Raw genomic sequence first — 16,150 nt, 5'->3', positions numbered from 1 at the left:
TACTCTGCCTCTGATTGGCTAGTACTCGTTGCCTTCCTTGGTTGGGTTGGTCAGTTTTAGGCATGAAGATGAGTCAGGGTTAGGATAAACCAATTGGAGGCAGAGTAGGGCGGGTCATGACTTCGCCGTCTTAGGAAAAAAGTATTACTCCAATCCAGAAGGAGGCAGTAATGCACCTAAAAGCTGTTTACCAACCGCCATTAAACAACAAAACAAGAAGAGGAAGCCGAGGGAAGCTAAAACATGCTTTTCATTACATCTTAGGCTAGACAGTTTAATAATAGACAGTAGCTATGCCTCTAATAGTGCTGTGTGGTTACCCCTGTAGTGGTAAAACACGGAGGGCAGAAGAGCTGAAGGGGTATTTTGAACAGAACACAGACCGAAAGGTTCATATTGTGGGAGATGGAGCTCTGGGCGTTGAGAAAAACTCAGTGTATGCAGGCAAGTTAAGCTAGCTATATCTAATTACATTCAGATATTAACTGTATATAACGCTGGCTACCGTGTTTTATTAAGTTTTTCTGGAAAACCAGAGTCCCTCGTACATGCTAGTTCTCTCCCAGTTGAACCAGTTGGCTAGAAAGATAACATTTTATTGAATTAAGACTGGTTTCCTGTACTGTTTTGAAGTTTGTGACAAGTGAAAATGCTGTCTGATGAAGACTCACAGGAGTGTTTCTCTCGTGTACAACGGAACATGAGTGTTTGTAGAGGATTTGGACAGCGATGACATAATAATATATTATGTGTATATATATATATATGTATATATATGTATGTATGTATGTATGTATATATATATATATATATATATATATATATATATATATATATATATATATATATTTATAAAATAGTATTTTGAATGGAGTTTGTTGTGTCAGTACAATGTCACTTAATCTCTTTACGCAAGAAATTTAGCAACAAACAAAATCTTGCACTGATTGTGTCTGCAACATCTAATTAATTGAGTTAAACAGCTGCTGGAAGTTAAAAATCTAGGGGGGAAAGTATTTAAAATTTCTATTAGCAGTTCAAATTGAAGCTTTTGAATAAACTAGTTGATTAATCAATCAGTTGAAAATGAACTATTTTGATAATTTTCCAAGCAAAACTACCAAGAATGATTGGATATTGTCTTCTTTTCTTTCTCTTCTCTTTATAATAAACTCTTAATTTCGGGTTTTGGACTACTTTTCAAACAGGCAGGCAAACAAGCACGATGTCAATTTGGGTTGTGGGAAATTATGAAAGGCAATTTTTACTGTTTTCTGATATTTCCTAATCAATTAATCAAGAATATAAGCTGTACATTAATTGATAATTGAAATACTTGTTGGTTGCAGCACTACTGTAGTGGCCAAAATAGCACATCATCTGTTGTTTGATATCACAAATGAATAGTCGGTATCACAAAGACGACTGTTTTGAAACAGGGTCTCTAGAAAGCACGCTGCAGTAATAATAGCAATATCTGCAGTAACATATGCAAATATTGTTGGATATGTTGCAGATTCCCAAAAGGAAAAAAATACCAGAGCAGCTCTGAAGGCTGAAGTAGAAAGGTGGGTTACATCAGTTTCTGGACTAGACCCTAATCTGTTCTACAGCCTTTCTTTTTCTTCAGCCTTTTTAATGTTTATCTATTTGTTTTAGGAAAGTCAACAAGGATGACATCGTCATTTTTGATTCGTTAAATTACATTAAAGGTAAATTATAGTAATAATAGTGTGCAGATTCTTGATCACAACATTTATTGTTTTGTGTACACTTTTACCTTATTAAAGTTGAAATACCTTACAGGCTACCGCTATGAACTGTTCTGTCTCATTAAACACGCACAGACACCACACTGCCTGGTAAGTACACAAGATAAATTACCATTTCATTTGTAACATCTGAAAAAAGAAAAATCCTCCAACAACACAACTCAAAATTTGCCATATTTTTGTGAAGGTTTACTGTTTGACGTCAGATGAAGTGAGCTCAACATGGAATACCAACAGAGATGCCGCTGAGCAGTACACCCAGGACATGTTAGTGACATGTCATTACCTTTAAAATTATGTTGATGTATGCTTGTCATTGTCAAAAATGATCATCATACAATATATTTATGTTGTTTCCCTGACATCTGTTTTGTCTTTTGTAGCTTAGATGCTTTAGTGCTGAGATTTGAAGCTCCAGACTCCAGAAACCGATGGGACAGTCCTCTTTTCACCATCCTCAAAGATGACACGCTTCCATTTGAAGACATTTCTGATGCGCTTTTCAAGAGAAAAGCACCCCCTCCGAACCAGTCTACGCAAAGTGTAAGAGACATGCGATCATACACATTTCTTTTTCTTTTTTTAATTTTTACACACTTTAACAGTATTTGGTACATATAGATGTACTTCCTGCCACGCTGTCTTTTTGATGGTATATGATCTCATATTTCTCTGCAGCAACCATTGTCGTCTACAAACTTCTTGTACGAGCTGGACAAGATCACGCAAGATGTGTTGATGGTATGTCCTTATCTATTCTTTCAGATTTTGTGTTTACTTATTAGTCTCAGTTTTTTCCCCTTGTATGTTGTTTTTTGTGGAACTATATGATTTTATTGTTTTATGGCAAATTTTAAGATAAAAGTGGGTCCTAAATATTCAGAATTTTAAAAAAAATCAATCGATGAGCATCTGTTCAACAGTGAAAACATTTCACTCCATACAGACCTTCTGCAAAGGAAGTTAATGAAGCACAGAGCACATTATTTATAGCCCACTAACAGGTGTACTAAATGACAAATAGGAACAGAGTGAGTGACAACTTATTGGCTAAAAGCAACAGGCAGACAAAAACACAAAATAGAGTCAGTAGGCAAATAATTACATCACAAGGGCTGTTTTTAAAAATAGAATACACAATTGCACACTAATACTGAAATAACCTTGACATCACCCCTTTACAGAGGGAGGACACATTGGTGTGTGGTTTAGACTACAAGGATGTTAAATACAGATGGGTGACAAATGAAAGGAAAAAACAACATAAAGTGTCTTGGTAAGGTGTTGGGCCACCATGTGCTGCCAGAACAGCTTCATTGCACCTTGGCATTGATTCTACAAGTCTCTGAACTCTACTGGAGGGATGAACACCATTGTTCAAAAAGATATTTCCTCATTTGGTGTTTTGATGATGGTGGTGGAGAGTGCTGTCTAACACAATGGTCCAAACTCTCCCATAGGTGTTCAATTGGGTTGAGATCTGGTAACTGTGAAGGCCATAGCACATGATTCATATTGTTTTCATACTCATCAAACCATTCAGTGACCCCCTAGCTCCCTATGAATTGGGGCATTGTCATCCTGGAAGAGACCACTCCCATCAGGATAGAAATGTTTCATCATAGGATAAAGGTGATGACTCAGAACAACTTTGTATTGATTTGCAATGATCCTTCCCTCTAAGGGGACCAGTGGACCCAAACCATGCCAGTAAAATGCCCCCTACAGCATAATAGAGCCACCAGATCCCCTTACTGTGGGGGTCAAGCATTCAGACCTGTACCAGTTTTTCCTTTAAATTGTCACCCATAGTTGTTCACTACCTTGCAGCTGAGAATAATGGGCTTTTTTCACAGAAGACATTTTAACATCACAGTAGGAAAAGCACAGGCGGAACTAATAACATGTAGGGTCCACGTATTGAGCTTGCTCACTCACTGGCCTGGATTACTGGGATGCTTCAGTGGAACCGAGTCTTCGTCAGTGTTATTAATTACACCTGTGCTTTCTCTTTGCTGTGTCAAAATGACTTGGTGACGCTCTGCAAATGTATAGCAACACATGACCTGAGATCAACCCTGCAATCTACTCTTACGTTAATTGATTCTGAGACTGAGTTGTCCACTTATTTCATCAATATATCGCAGACCACATAAGAAGGTAAATGATGAGTTTATTGATGCTTTTCCAAGTAACACAGCTGGTGCATAATAATGTCATCCAATCGTCAGAGGATTGACGTCAGGATCTCTGAATACGTCAGCACGTAGCAGTATGTCATAAATGTTCTTCTATTACAAGCAGAACAGGAGGAATGTTAAAGCTCTTTTTGTCAATATTATCATGGACGACATGTTCCAGTGTATTTATCCACCCAAATGAGGAATTGAATTCTTTGTTGATCTGCTACACTGGGTGACATCAATTTCCCCATGTGGTTGTATGTCCAATTTTTGTAAATACCCTCTATCCTATAATTATATATCTTTCTATTACTGTGTTTATGTGATTGGTTGTGTCTGCTAATTGCTGTTAGCCAATAAAAAAAATCACCTGCTCTCTTCCCTTGATTTGCTATTGAGTGCACCTCTTTGCTAGCATGTTCTATGCCGCTTTTCCTACGAACATTACCTGTTGAATGGAATGTGTTATCAAAGAGGGTTTTGTTTTTTGTTTTTCCAGGCCATTTTTAACGCACAGAAGACAAGTGTTCCTGGGGATCTCATCTCAGTTCCAGGAGCTACAGAAAAGATATCCTTTTTACACATGTTCACATTTTTAGAAACCCAAATTTGACTTCACACATAAACAGATGTTTGTAACACCTTGCAATCTCTTAAGTCAGGTAGCAGTGATCTTTCTGAGTTAATTGTCTAAATTTTGTATTCCCTGTAGTAATTTGTTCTGACTCATTTTTGTATTCTACCTCCCGAGGAAAGCCATATTCCCACTCCTGTGGGGGGCTAAATGCTCTGTATTAAACGACCGGGCTTGTTGGAAAGGGAAGGTGACTGAATGCATGTCCATCAAAGAACTTAAATGAAAGGCATGGCAACCGATCACCCTCAAAGGTCTTGCCAGTAATAACATACTGTGGGATATGCAAGGAGGAGAGAAACCAAATTACTTAGATTAGTGGATTTTATTGGCAGCTGCACTGTGCCAGACCTTCTCAGAAGCAAACACTTTGATTTTCTCCTTTGAACGTGTTGATCCAGGCAGAAACTAACTTAAAAGTACATTATGTTCTGCACTGGTCACAGCCAGGTGCAGAGTTTGAATTTAAAATGATGTCAGTAACATTCAGTATTTGTTTCATTGTCCTCCCTAAAGGTCGAGATGTGATACTGTGACCTTCAGTAGTACAGTTAGTTATTGCTTCATCAATGTGGAAAAATACCTCCTCTGAAACATATTCCCTTTCTTCATGTGAGAGCAGACACACACACAAGTTTGTATTCTAATTTCCTTAACCGGATATTGAACATAGAGCTCACCAGGAACATCAACATGGCAGAGCTGCGGAAATTACGGCGCCAGTTCATCAGCTACACCAAGATGCACCCGACAGAGAACATAGGACAAATTGCCAACATGTTTGTGCAGTATTTAAATAAAAGTCTTCACTGAAATTTAATAGCATTGGTTTCTTTTATACGTTCTGTGACAAATATATTTAAATATTTGTTGCACCCTTTTGTGCTTTTGGCCATTGTAGAAAGATTCAGTACCATGATGAAATATAATTTCAAACATGTAGTTGCTGAAATTTACTGTAATGTTCAGGGATAGATATTACCAACTATTGCTTTCAATAATATTCCTGTTCTCCAAGTGTATTTTCTGCTAGTATTTGCATCATTTTTGCTGATGTCTCTCTTTTTTGCTGTGTCATTATTTGTTGCAAATACCATAAGTCAGTCTTGAACATTTTGTCCAGTCAAAGCTCAAAGCTTTAAGCACAGGTTAGCCTTAATGCCCCTTGCACTGTGCTTGACCTGTGAGTGGCAAGCCTGAAATGGTACTTAGTTCTCTTGTTCAAAAGCTCCTTATTCCTTTGTGGAATTTGTAAGCAAAATACTGCTGAGTAATTCTCTTCCTAAGATTTTGTATTATATAAGAGGATTGTGAGAAAGGCAAGAGCAGGAAGTTCACAGGATTTTATACTTTGCAAGTGTAACTAATGACTGCTAATTTTTCCTCACTTGATTGACTTAAATGATGTGTGATAAAGCACACATAACATGCAGGGAGGGTAATGTATTGAATGTGTTAACTTACATAACTTTTATGCTGTATTATAGAACAAGAAAAAATCACAAGTTGATCTTAATGCTTTTACTCAGTAAAGAACCATAAAAACACATTTTTCAAAAGTTATATTTTATTGCAACTTGATTTAACAAGTGAAAATCTGCTTGAAAAGGGAACTTGTTGGAGCAGAAAGGCAGCGGCAAGCACTATAAAATTACAGACAATGTAATTAAAAATAGAAAAATATAGCATTTAACAAAGGCGAGTCAAGTGCTAAAATAATTGACACCTCAAAGAAATAACACTAAACAAGCAGTATTTACATTACATTACATTCACTTGTCTCAATATCTTCTCATAGTTTTTTTCTTCAGAGGGACAGCAGTGCCAAAGATTCTGTCCCAGTGGCTGAAAAAAGGCGCAAAGTTACTGCTTGGCATCTGGTGATGCATGTCATGAGCCGGTGCACCACCCAGCAGACCAAATGGCACCAGGTGATTGAGAGTCCAGGGTAGGTCATAGCCTATGTGGTCCTCTACAGACAACCAGATACTGAAAACTGTGACGCACCATGTTGTCATTGGGTGACACTTTAAAAGAATCGGATCCTGGTTGCTCCAGAGTCCCACAGTCATCAGTTCTGGGATGCTGAGCATCTCAGTAGACCAAGAGAAGGGTGCCATGTATTCATGGTGGATTGCATGGATCCACCGGTAAAGCTGTTGATGCTTGTGATGGATGTAGTGCCAAATATAGTACTGAGTGTCAAAGAGGAGAAGCATAGCCAGTCCATCAATGAAGACCTCATAAAGAGTGGGAGCATCTTGTGGCAGTGTTGGTGCAGGCAGAATGAACATGCCCATTATTACAGTTGGTAGAACAAAGAATATGTGGTTATAAAAGGCTGTCAGGAAGCTGTTTGCCATCATTCCCAGTGTTGGCTTTCTGTCCGGTTGGATCTTGTACTGGTAGAATAAAGGCACCTTTTCTCCCAAGATGTCCAGTACAGCAAAAGGCACACTGAAGAATACATAGCTGGAAAAAGCAAGAATGACTGGGAAAAAAGGAGACGAGATGAGAGACAGGTGATGAAAAAGGAAATAATCCCACAAAGGCTGCAGCAGACGGTCCGAGGCCCTGGAGGGCAGGAACTGCAGAGGCAGCTCGCTGATGTTCAACATCTTTGCGTGGCACCACTGCAGGTGGCTGCTTCTAGTCTCAGAGTCTAGACAAATTTCCCCCTTTATATAGTGTAGTTCAACAGAGAGGGCTTTGCTCTCGATCAGAACAGTCCAGTTTTTTTTTTCCAGCGGCTCAATGGCAACAAACAGACCTTCACAAGAAGATTAACCATACAAAAACATGAGTTAGACACAACACATCGATAAGCTCTAGACTTAGCATATCAACAAGTACAAAGTTTAACATTTACAGTACAAGGAGGTAAGGAGGATCCAAGCATTTTTGTAAGGGTGAAATATTCCCCCAATCTCCCCAAGTTTCAGTTTTTAAATTAATGTTGCTCTACAGAAATTTCAAAACATATTATTTATTTTAATTTAATTACACTGTTCACGTGTAATATGCCAGCATACCTTGGGGACAATTATTACACTGCTTTTAGTAAAGTATATCTCACCATTTTTCACCTCAGGCTGATGCATTGTAGAAAAATCTGAAACAACTCTTTATTTTGTATTATCAGTCCGCTGATAACTGTAAGATGCCCTCCAGACATGTTTTTAAGACATAAAAATACTCTGCTTTGAATAATAATTTGTCTTTATATGGTTTCCCTACAAAAAAACTGAATCAACTATTTAACAGTTCTTAAAAACTACTCATTCTCCCTCATTGAAAATCTATGAATGTGCAAAAAAACCCCAAAAACTACTAGACACAAGATGTCTCCTACATCACTGGAAAATCAGTTTTCGGTGTATGTGCACTGGAGGCTTCTAGTTTCCACATCACTCTTGTGTAAGTTGCATACTGGAACATGACTGGCTTCCAAACTAGTTGTGATGTCACAAATCCTGCTCGTAGGTACACACCTCAAACTTTCCCCCTTCAGCATATTAAATTCAAAACAGACTTCTCGTATCAAACTCTGCACACACATCATTCTGCACAGTGAAGCTCAAACATCTGAGTGAAGTAACAAGAAGACAAATTGACTTGAATTGGTACAGTTTTATCACACTCACACTGAATGATCATAACAACATGATTTATTGGGGAAAATAGAAAAAAATTTCACTCAAACCGTGGATCATGTGTTACATAATGACAATAATTCTCTTCTTCACCAACTACTTCTTGTCACCACCTGCCTTCCTTGAAACCGTCTTGTTGGTGTTGGCATATTTTTGTCGATCATTTCTGAAGAGAAAGGAAATTTTTTTCCAATAAATTAATTGTTTTTACAACTACTATCATGTTTTCATCACTAATAATTGCAGTCAATTTCTAATATGTTGACTCTAATGTCTTTAGGTGGATATATACCTGCCCATTTTGACTTTATTTCTGCATCCCAGTCCTCCCTCCCAGTGGCTGGTGCGTGCGCCTCTCGTCATCATGCTTCCACAGCTGATGCAAGGCTTCCCATTGCCATACGGCTGCAAAGATAAACAATGCAGTGATTAAATTCAGGAAATGCTCAAATTCAGAGTGAAAGTCTAACATCAGCCTTGTGTCTAACAGTTCACCTGTTCTTTGGCACAGTAGCCACAGATCATCCTGGTGGCGAGTTCCATGGGGTGGTCCTGGTCCTCGTCATGGCACACGTCACAGGGGTATGCGCGACCACAGCAGGGAAACCTGAGAACATGGGCCCAGAGTTTTCACTAACTTCTCAGAGCTCCAACATACATCAGATATGTGAAATGAGACAGGACACGTTGCGGGTGATACCTTAGCCACCGATGGCTCTGTTTATAATGTTTGCATGTTCCTTTTTCTGGCAGTGGCTTCCCCTTTTGAACAGCAGGGTCTCTTATCGACTTATAATTAACAACAGAGGCACTTGGACCTGCACACACACACACACACAAATCACATTACATTGGCCTTTCTGGTTCTTTTCAGTAAATAAATATATATTTGTATGTGTCTAAATACTCATATTTAAAGGTTTTCATCCACTGTGTAACTTTAATGTGAGGAAACAATGACCAGAGAGCCAACTGTGGCAGTTTATTTATGTAAGATCTTAAGCCTTTGCTGATCCCTTGGATAGCAAATGTAGGTGAGTTCTAACCTGTTTTGTTGGCACGTGGCTGAATATACTGGAATCTTGTGCTCTCAGCTAGGATGCTGAGCTTGCTGTGGCAGTGTTCACAATTAAACTCCTTTGTTTGACCATAGGAAATGTTCTGAGGAAAAATAAAGACAAAGAACTTTTTGAAGAGTTCATAGAGTCTTACTTACTGCTATTGATTTTCACACAAAACAGAAATGCAGTGACAAGCAGGACATCACCTGCATAGGGCCCTCCTGGGAGCAGCTGAGGCATCCCACGGTCAGATCACAGTCTTGAAGCACAAGGTCAGCGGGTGCCGCGTTGTGGAGGTCCAGGTATCCCAGAACATCACTGTAATGGTGCAGCATGCAGGGCCTGAAAGCAGCGTTTATGCTTGCACTGCATTTTTCACACTGAGCTGTGCAGGGTGTCCTTCCAGTCAGCGTCAGGTCTGCAGTTATCTTACACCTGCAGACAGCATGCATACAGCACAGAGTCAAATTAAACAAACTCTAATTTGTGATATAGACATGATATTTAGCTCTCTTTCCTTACCTATTACACTGAAGACAAACTGTGATCTGTTGGGCCACTACGGTGGCTGTGTTCTCTCCGAGCCTCAGTCCCAGCAGCTTCACCTCTGTGCCTCTGCGGGGATCACTGATCTTAATGTTTTCCACCAGATGACTGGCTTCCTCCTCCTCCTCCTCCTGCTGGTGCTGCCTGTCATCACAACCTGGACCCTCCTGCCCTCCCTCCACAGTCCTCTCCCCTTCTGTCCTTTCAACTTTTTCTTCATCACTGGCATCCTCTTCTGCATCCTCAGATTTTTCACACACTGTTGCCTTGAGCTCCTGGTATGGTATGAACTGCAATCCAGCTTTTTCTATATCAATGTCTTTTTTCAACTGCAAAAAAAGAGGTAAGAGACAAGAAAACATTTTCTAATCAGTGCTATAATTTTTAAGGGAAAATATGTTGACAAACACAGCCAAAAGCGAGGTGCAATCTCTCTCACCTGCCTGGCTCCTTCAGTGAACAGTCTCTCCAAACTACGATCTAGCCAACGAAGAAAAGGCCGGAAGAGCAGCTCTACTTTTCCCATAAGCTGATTGGTTGCATGCTTGGCCTGAAGCCACTCACACGATGCTTCTTGTACATGTCTACATAGCCAAAATGTATAGAAATGACTGTCAATAATTCAAAACATTACATGTTAAAATAAACTGGAAATGCTTTTACCTTGCCATAACTGGCGGCAGATCCTGGTCCAACGGTACGTCCAATGTGAAAATCTACAGAAAATTATCAACATGATAAGTAACTGTTTGAGTATTTTACAAAACATTCATTGTAATGAGAGTTTTAGTCTTAGTTACCTCCTGAGGGTAATTGTCCGGAAAGCTCACCATGATGTCGATTTCTTTCAGATCAAAAGGCTGTGAGTTAGAATGCAGAGTCAGTATATTTCCAAATTATGATAGAGTAGTATTCATCAGTGTAACTGACTATCAAGTCAAAGCATGACAAGTGTAAGAAAAGTTTATTATTTATTTACAAGAAAAACTGGATTCTGGCCATATTTAGCTTTCGAAATCACTTGTTTTCAAATGAGCCAAAATTGCAATGTTTAATCACTGCTTTACCCAATTTCCCCTTCAGTATTTGGGTTGAATTTTCCCTCTAATCTCTTGGGGCATCAAGAGCAAAAAGAAGATTGGTGGAGGAAAATGTTTACCCAATCTGGATCAGTGGCCTCTACAGTCACCCTGTAGTATGTAACCATGCCATCGCTCCGTTCTTGAATAATGAGCTGGTCTTTGGGAAAACGCTTCTTCAGTTGCTTGATTTCTGTGTCTCGTAGCTGCTTGGTGACGTCCTCTGTGAGGTCGCACAGCTTGACCTCCTGGAGGATGTTGGGGCGGGGTACAGGTGGCATCCTCTGCACGGGTCTTGCATGATTTCCAGGAACAGGCTGGTCATCCAGTAGGGGGAACTGTGGTGGATGCCAGAAGCGACATCTGTCCTCCATGGTGCAGTGCCCTGAGATAAAGTAACGGCAGGGGCGGCGGCCAGCTGCTGGGGCAGCCCTGGAGTTGTTAGTGGGTGGAGGCCTGTGTCCTACATCTCTACCAGGGACCTCTGAGTGGGGTGGCATGACATCAGACTGGCTGAGTGTCCTGACTGTTTTCTTCTCATGAGCTTTGGCATCATCTCTTACATGCAAAAACCTGCATTTCTTCCCAAAATTGCAGTGTCTTCCTTGAGAGAAGAAGCGGCACAGCTGCTGTGTCTGATGGACCAGCTTTGATTCACCTGTCTTCTCTCCCTCACTGTTCTCCATCATTTTAACACCTGAAAGAATGAATATAGTAACAATTATTATAAATACTATGGAGAAGTATCTCTTTTTTTTGTACTAATATAAGTAAGTAAGTGAGTAAGGTCAGGTGCTGTTGTTGGGCAATAAGGTGTGGCTCAAAGGTGTGGAATGAGGTGAAGGTGAGGCTTTGTGCAGGGCACTGTAAACCATTTTTATGGACCTGCTTTCTGCACGGCGGTATTGTCACGTTCAAGCAGGAAAGGGTATGTTCTCACAAAGTTGGAAGCAAACAACTGTCTAAAATATCATTATATGTTTCAGCATCATGATTTCTTGCATTCATCCAAACAAGAGCTTAAAAATAATCATCTACCATTAACCATTTTTATTAAGCAAAAATTCCTTTCACTGGTTCCAACCTCTCGAATGTGAGGACTTTCTGATTTTCTCTGCTTTGTATCATTGTGAATAAAATATCGTTGGATTTCGGACTGTTAGTCAGACAAAATAAGCATGTCAAACATGTCACCTTTGACAACAATATGGACTCCTGTAGGGCCAAAGTTACCAATTCTATTATCTCTGAGAACTTATGATCACTGAGTTTTTCATTATTTTGAGGCAAAATTAAGAGGTGCCCACATCTAGTGTATGTTGATCTGCAAGAGGCCTGCACAAATTTTTTTACATAATTTTAGTGTCTCTTTGAAGACTAGAAAAAGACTCTCCATGGACTTTAAACTATTGCTCAGTGTGTAAATTACCTATCCATAGAATTGGTTATATTTCACCTAAAAAGGGGATCAATGTCGTCTATAACATCTGCAATTGTATTTAAAACCACTCCCAACAATAGCATGGCGTTTGGATATTTAACCATCTCATGTTAACCCGCCGAGAATGATATTAAACAGAAAAACACCAACGTTTAGTCATGTTGCGTTATCTACTTAGCTACGTTAACTACTGCTAAACTTTATGCAGTCATTGCAGGAGAAGTGTCTAATGTTAGCCACATTACCTCAAATACACACACAGGGTCCACGTGAAGGTTAACTCCCTGTAATGATAATATCATAACTGTTAAAAAGCTTCAAGTTACATTTTAAAGTGGTCTTAACTGCCACCTGTCAAGTGACTGCACCGCTACCTGCTACATGCTATCGTGCGAAAACAAAGACGCAGTAAGTTTATGTCATCAAGTGCGACGACAGGTTCCCGAAACGTTATGGGGTAACAGTTGGGTTCGTAACTTTAAGCAATAGAGGATGTAATGTGTAAAGGTAATGGAGATTTCAGTTACTGTCTGTTTGTAGTACGCTGAATAGACTTTTATTTGTCGCCCTCTACAGTTTGGGAGTGTGAAGTGGAGGTTCAAGTTCACGCTTGAACTTTGAAACAGCAACAGAAAACAAATCTTACAACAAAGTCAATTTAATAGCTTGTTGTGGAGTTTTCAATCATATGACATGATCGTCATGTTCATGAAAATTGTAGATGTCCAAATTTCCCTTTTTTCTGTACATTTTACTGACATCTCATTCATGTTGGCTTAATGATCATGTGATCAAAAGCTCCAGAACTACTAAATGGACCTTGTGGTGATATTGAACCTTGGCCTTTTAGCCAACATGGATGATAAGTCCTTAAATTTATCAGAAAAAATTGATATTTGAACATCTACCATTTCTGTTTGCTGATGAAGATCATGTGTTTGGAGTGAGAGCTCCAAAATAGCCAGTTTTCTCAACACCCTTTTTCACAGTAAACTCATACCCACCCTCACACCCTGGTCCTGTGAATGTGCTGAAAAGTTTCAAACATCAGTATGACAAAAAAGGGAAGCTGCTGTACTTCTTCAGACATTACACGTCCAAATTATGTACTTGGTTCACATTAAAATAGACCTTCTAATAAAATCTGTATTGCATGATGCAGCACAAATGTACAATAGTACACCTGAACACACCAAAGGCCCTGTATACTGTAATTGTTTATATTCTCTTGCATTTATGTTAATTTAATTCTATTTTTTAATTTTATTTCAAGTGTGACTTGCATGCTCTGTGTCTCTCCTTTTTATAGAATATATATACATATATATATATATATATATATATATATATATATATAAAATATAAAAGCTCTCTCCTCCTGTTTTTTGGTCTTTCCGTCTTCAAATGACTGAGAAAACTGTGCAGCAATGTCAGTGTGTTTGTACTCGTGTATCTGTGCCAGTGGCAAATTAAGTCACTTAAATTTGAACAGCAATACTGTATGGCACCAACAGAAAATGAGTAAAATGTGATTTTTAAGATTATTTTACACCTGACGTGTTTGTCACCAGAGATACAGTATATATGTTACCAGTTCCCATTCACGTATGAATAATTTGTTGCACCCTGCTGTCACTTGATACCACACAGTGAGCTAAAGCACAAGCAAGCACTCATAGGATGAAGTCTTTACCATAACCATTGTTTCTGGCTGGAACAGCTACGTTCCTCAGACATTCATAAGATATTCACCTTGTGATTTTTACTTCAGGATGGATCTTGCGTATAGCAACATACATCTTTTGATAAGATGCTTAGGAAACGAGTCTTTGCTGCAGCCTCTGTGGGAAAGCCTGAGGCTCAACTACAGAGACTATTTGAGGTCTCCACTCTTTCCCGTTCTTCTGACCGTGTCCTCATACTTTGTCTTGTGCCTTCCTTTTCTTGTTTGTGACATCATAGGAGACAGGTGGGCATGGGTCCAGCAATTCAAGATGCAACCCGGCCGTCGGCCAACAGCCTCCACACTGCTGCACTGTGCAGGCGTCACCCTGTACAACCATGTGTTTCTTGTGCTCCCAGCATCAGTGGCTCAGTGGGTATGGAGGCCACCTGTGGACCTGCCTGACCAGGCTCCATCTCTGCTGGAGCTGACAGCCGGAGTTATAGGCAACCTCCTGCTCTTTGACTTCCAATACTTCATCTGGCACCTGCTCCATCACAGGATCCGTTGGCTGTATGTCACTTTCCATGCCATCCATCATAATTACTCATCTCCCTTTGCTCTGGCCACTCAGTGTCTTGGCGGTTGGGAGCTGGTCACGGTTGGCTTTTGGACCACCCTGAACCCTGTGATCCTGAGATGCCATCTACTCACCACATGGACCTTCATGGTGTTGCATGTCTATGTTTCCATAGAGGATCACTGTGGCTACGATTTCCCCTGGTCCACATCTCGTCTGATACCATTTGGCATCTATGGAGGGCCCAGCAAACACGATGTGCACCATCAGAAACCCAACACCAACTTTGCACCACACTTCAGCCACTGGGACAAAATATTTGGCACACATGCTGATTTCAGCTTTATTACTGCTGTGAGATAGAAGGCTGTTACATTATTGTTAGTATAGTTAGAGATTTGCGTTTCACTTCATATGTGGATGTAAAAGCATTCAAGTGTGAAGGAGTGGAAGTAGAAGAAAATATTTAAAAATGATTACATTATTTCTAAACAATTTGTCTTACAAACTGAAGTATATTACAGTAATTATATTTAGAAAAAAAAACATTTAGTATTAAGAGTGACATGTGTGTCTTATTCATTTATTTCTACCTTTCCACTCTTCTTATCTTGGTGTAGAAGAATAATTGTGTTTCTGTGTGCATGCTTTCTTGATATGTATGCTCTTTGTGTAATAAATGTTTGCTCACAAAAATGTGATGTGATTTTTCTTGTGGCTTTAATGATGACGACAAAATCTGTTCATCGTATCTACAGTATGTGCGCAACATAAATAATGCCTAAATGCATCTGTCTCCTGTGAGCCTGGTTTCTCTACTTTGAAAGTGATCCTGACCTTCGGACATGGCTTACATTACGTTCTTCCTCATATAAATAATACATCCTCTGAGATACTTTTCCACAGTGTCATTTAATCTATTTTTCTTCTCAAATAGTTTCACTTCATTGTGTTTTTAGGCCCACAGACAACATCATTTGAATATATTTTATTTTAAATCTTCATTGCAGAGATGTCATTCATTGTGCACAATCAAGCTATATGTATAGATCATAACAAAGTGCACATATTGATGCTTTTGTTACCTCTGACCCTAGATTAGTACATTTCCCTTCTTATTTTTCAACTATTTATCTCTTATCTGTATTAATTTTTTGATACCAGTATTGTTTTTTTGAGGTCATGTAGCCTAAGTGATGATCCCAGACTAGCACTGCTACCCAAATGTTTTATGAATGAGGAAAAAGCAGGTTAAAGTCAAATTATATATTCTGCCACTAGATGTCAGCAAAACGCTCTAATTGCCATTTTCGTCTGAATTCAATCTACTTTTTATTTTCAATATTCATCTTTAACATTTCACTGTATATATCACCAACAATGTCTATTATTTAACTAAATAAAAATGGTACACCCTAGTCTCCTGCTGAGTAATGCCCTCTGTGTTTGGGGGGGTTGTTTCTACAGGGTTTGTTGTTGTTATAGTGGCGGTGGTGGCGCTGCGCCGCTGGTGCAGCTAGCACAGTGTGACTGACAGG

At 39.3% G+C, this 16,150-nt stretch overlaps 4 protein-coding genes across 5 annotated transcripts; 2 read left to right on the top strand and 2 right to left on the bottom strand.

Moving 5' to 3' along the window:
* Positions 1-200: 200 nt before the first annotated feature.
* kti12 (KTI12 chromatin associated homolog) lies at positions 201-5,409 on the top strand. The gene is made up of 9 exons (XM_042411888.1): positions 201-444; positions 1,517-1,568; positions 1,660-1,712; positions 1,807-1,862; positions 1,960-2,039; positions 2,156-2,315; positions 2,451-2,513; positions 4,455-4,523; positions 5,259-5,409. The coding sequence occupies exons 1-9, from the start codon at positions 294-296 to the stop codon at positions 5,400-5,402; spliced, it is 828 nt and encodes a 275-aa protein (XP_042267822.1). The 5' UTR covers positions 201-293; the 3' UTR covers positions 5,403-5,409.
* A 729-nt stretch (positions 5,410-6,138) lies between these two features.
* On the bottom strand, positions 6,139-7,928 carry ch25hl1.1 (cholesterol 25-hydroxylase like 1, tandem duplicate 1). The gene is made up of 2 exons (XM_042412434.1): positions 7,666-7,928; positions 6,139-7,359 (listed from the first exon to the last, which is right to left on the bottom strand). Exons 1-2 carry the CDS (start codon positions 7,688-7,690, stop codon positions 6,371-6,373), a joined length of 1,014 nt encoding a protein of 337 aa, XP_042268368.1. The 5' UTR covers positions 7,691-7,928; the 3' UTR covers positions 6,139-6,370.
* Positions 7,929-8,239: 311 nt separating this feature from the next.
* On the bottom strand, positions 8,240-14,190 carry si:dkey-24l11.2 (uncharacterized protein LOC100034462 homolog). 2 transcript variants are annotated; one of them, XM_042411238.1, is made up of 12 exons: positions 14,122-14,190; positions 11,009-11,625; positions 10,650-10,709; positions 10,513-10,565; positions 10,289-10,433; positions 9,826-10,178; positions 9,510-9,738; positions 9,289-9,403; positions 8,943-9,060; positions 8,738-8,849; positions 8,535-8,647; positions 8,240-8,408 (listed from the first exon to the last, which is right to left on the bottom strand). In XM_042411238.1, exons 2-12 carry the CDS (start codon positions 11,615-11,617, stop codon positions 8,339-8,341), a joined length of 1,977 nt encoding a protein of 658 aa, XP_042267172.1. In that variant the 5' UTR covers positions 11,618-11,625; positions 14,122-14,190; the 3' UTR covers positions 8,240-8,338. The 2 variants fall into 2 exon arrangements, with proteins under 2 accessions (XP_042267172.1, XP_042267171.1); XM_042411237.1 differs by lacking the exon at positions 14,122-14,190 and adding an exon at positions 12,615-12,807.
* ch25hl1.2 (cholesterol 25-hydroxylase like 1, tandem duplicate 2) lies at positions 14,125-15,980 on the top strand. The gene has a single exon (XM_042411243.1). The coding sequence runs from the start codon at positions 14,142-14,144 to the stop codon at positions 14,973-14,975; it is 834 nt and encodes a 277-aa protein (XP_042267177.1). The 5' UTR covers positions 14,125-14,141; the 3' UTR covers positions 14,976-15,980.
* The last annotated feature ends 170 nt before the right edge of the window (positions 15,981-16,150 follow it).

The sequence above is a fragment of the Thunnus maccoyii genome, chromosome 5, assembly GCF_910596095.1.
Source record: "Thunnus maccoyii chromosome 5, fThuMac1.1, whole genome shotgun sequence".
Lineage (NCBI taxonomy): Eukaryota > Metazoa > Chordata > Actinopteri > Scombriformes > Scombridae > Thunnus > Thunnus maccoyii.
This window is presented reverse-complemented; position numbering and strand designations above follow the sequence as displayed.

Coding starts and splice junctions, on each gene's coding strand:
- kti12 (XM_042411888.1), top strand. CDS start 294: ATGCCTCTAATAGTGCTGTGTGGTTACCCCTGTAGTGGTAAAACACGG. Junction 1,569..1,659: donor CTGAAGGCTGAAGTAGAAAG/GTGGGTTACATC, acceptor TATTTGTTTTAG/GAAAGTCAACAAGGATGACA. Junction 2,040..2,155: donor GAGCAGTACACCCAGGACAT/GTTAGTGACATG, acceptor TGTCTTTTGTAG/CTTAGATGCTTTAGTGCTGA.
- ch25hl1.1 (XM_042412434.1), bottom strand. CDS start 7,690: ATGCATCAGCCTGAGGTGAAAAATG. Junction 7,360..7,665: donor TCAGCCTGAGGTGAAAAATG/GTGAGATATACT, acceptor CTTCTTGTGAAG/GTCTGTTTGTTGCCATTGAG.
- si:dkey-24l11.2 (XM_042411238.1), bottom strand. CDS start 11,617: ATGATGGAGAACAGTGAGGGAGAGAAGACAGGTGAATCAAAGCTGGTC. Junction 10,434..10,512: donor CTGCCGCCAGTTATGGCAAG/GTAAAAGCATTT, acceptor TTGGCTATGTAG/ACATGTACAAGAAGCATCGT. Junction 9,739..9,825: donor GTTTGTCTTCAGTGTAATAG/GTAAGGAAAGAG, acceptor TGCTGTCTGCAG/GTGTAAGATAACTGCAGACC.
- ch25hl1.2 (XM_042411243.1), top strand. CDS start 14,142: ATGGATCTTGCGTATAGCAACATACATCTTTTGATAAGATGCTTAGGA.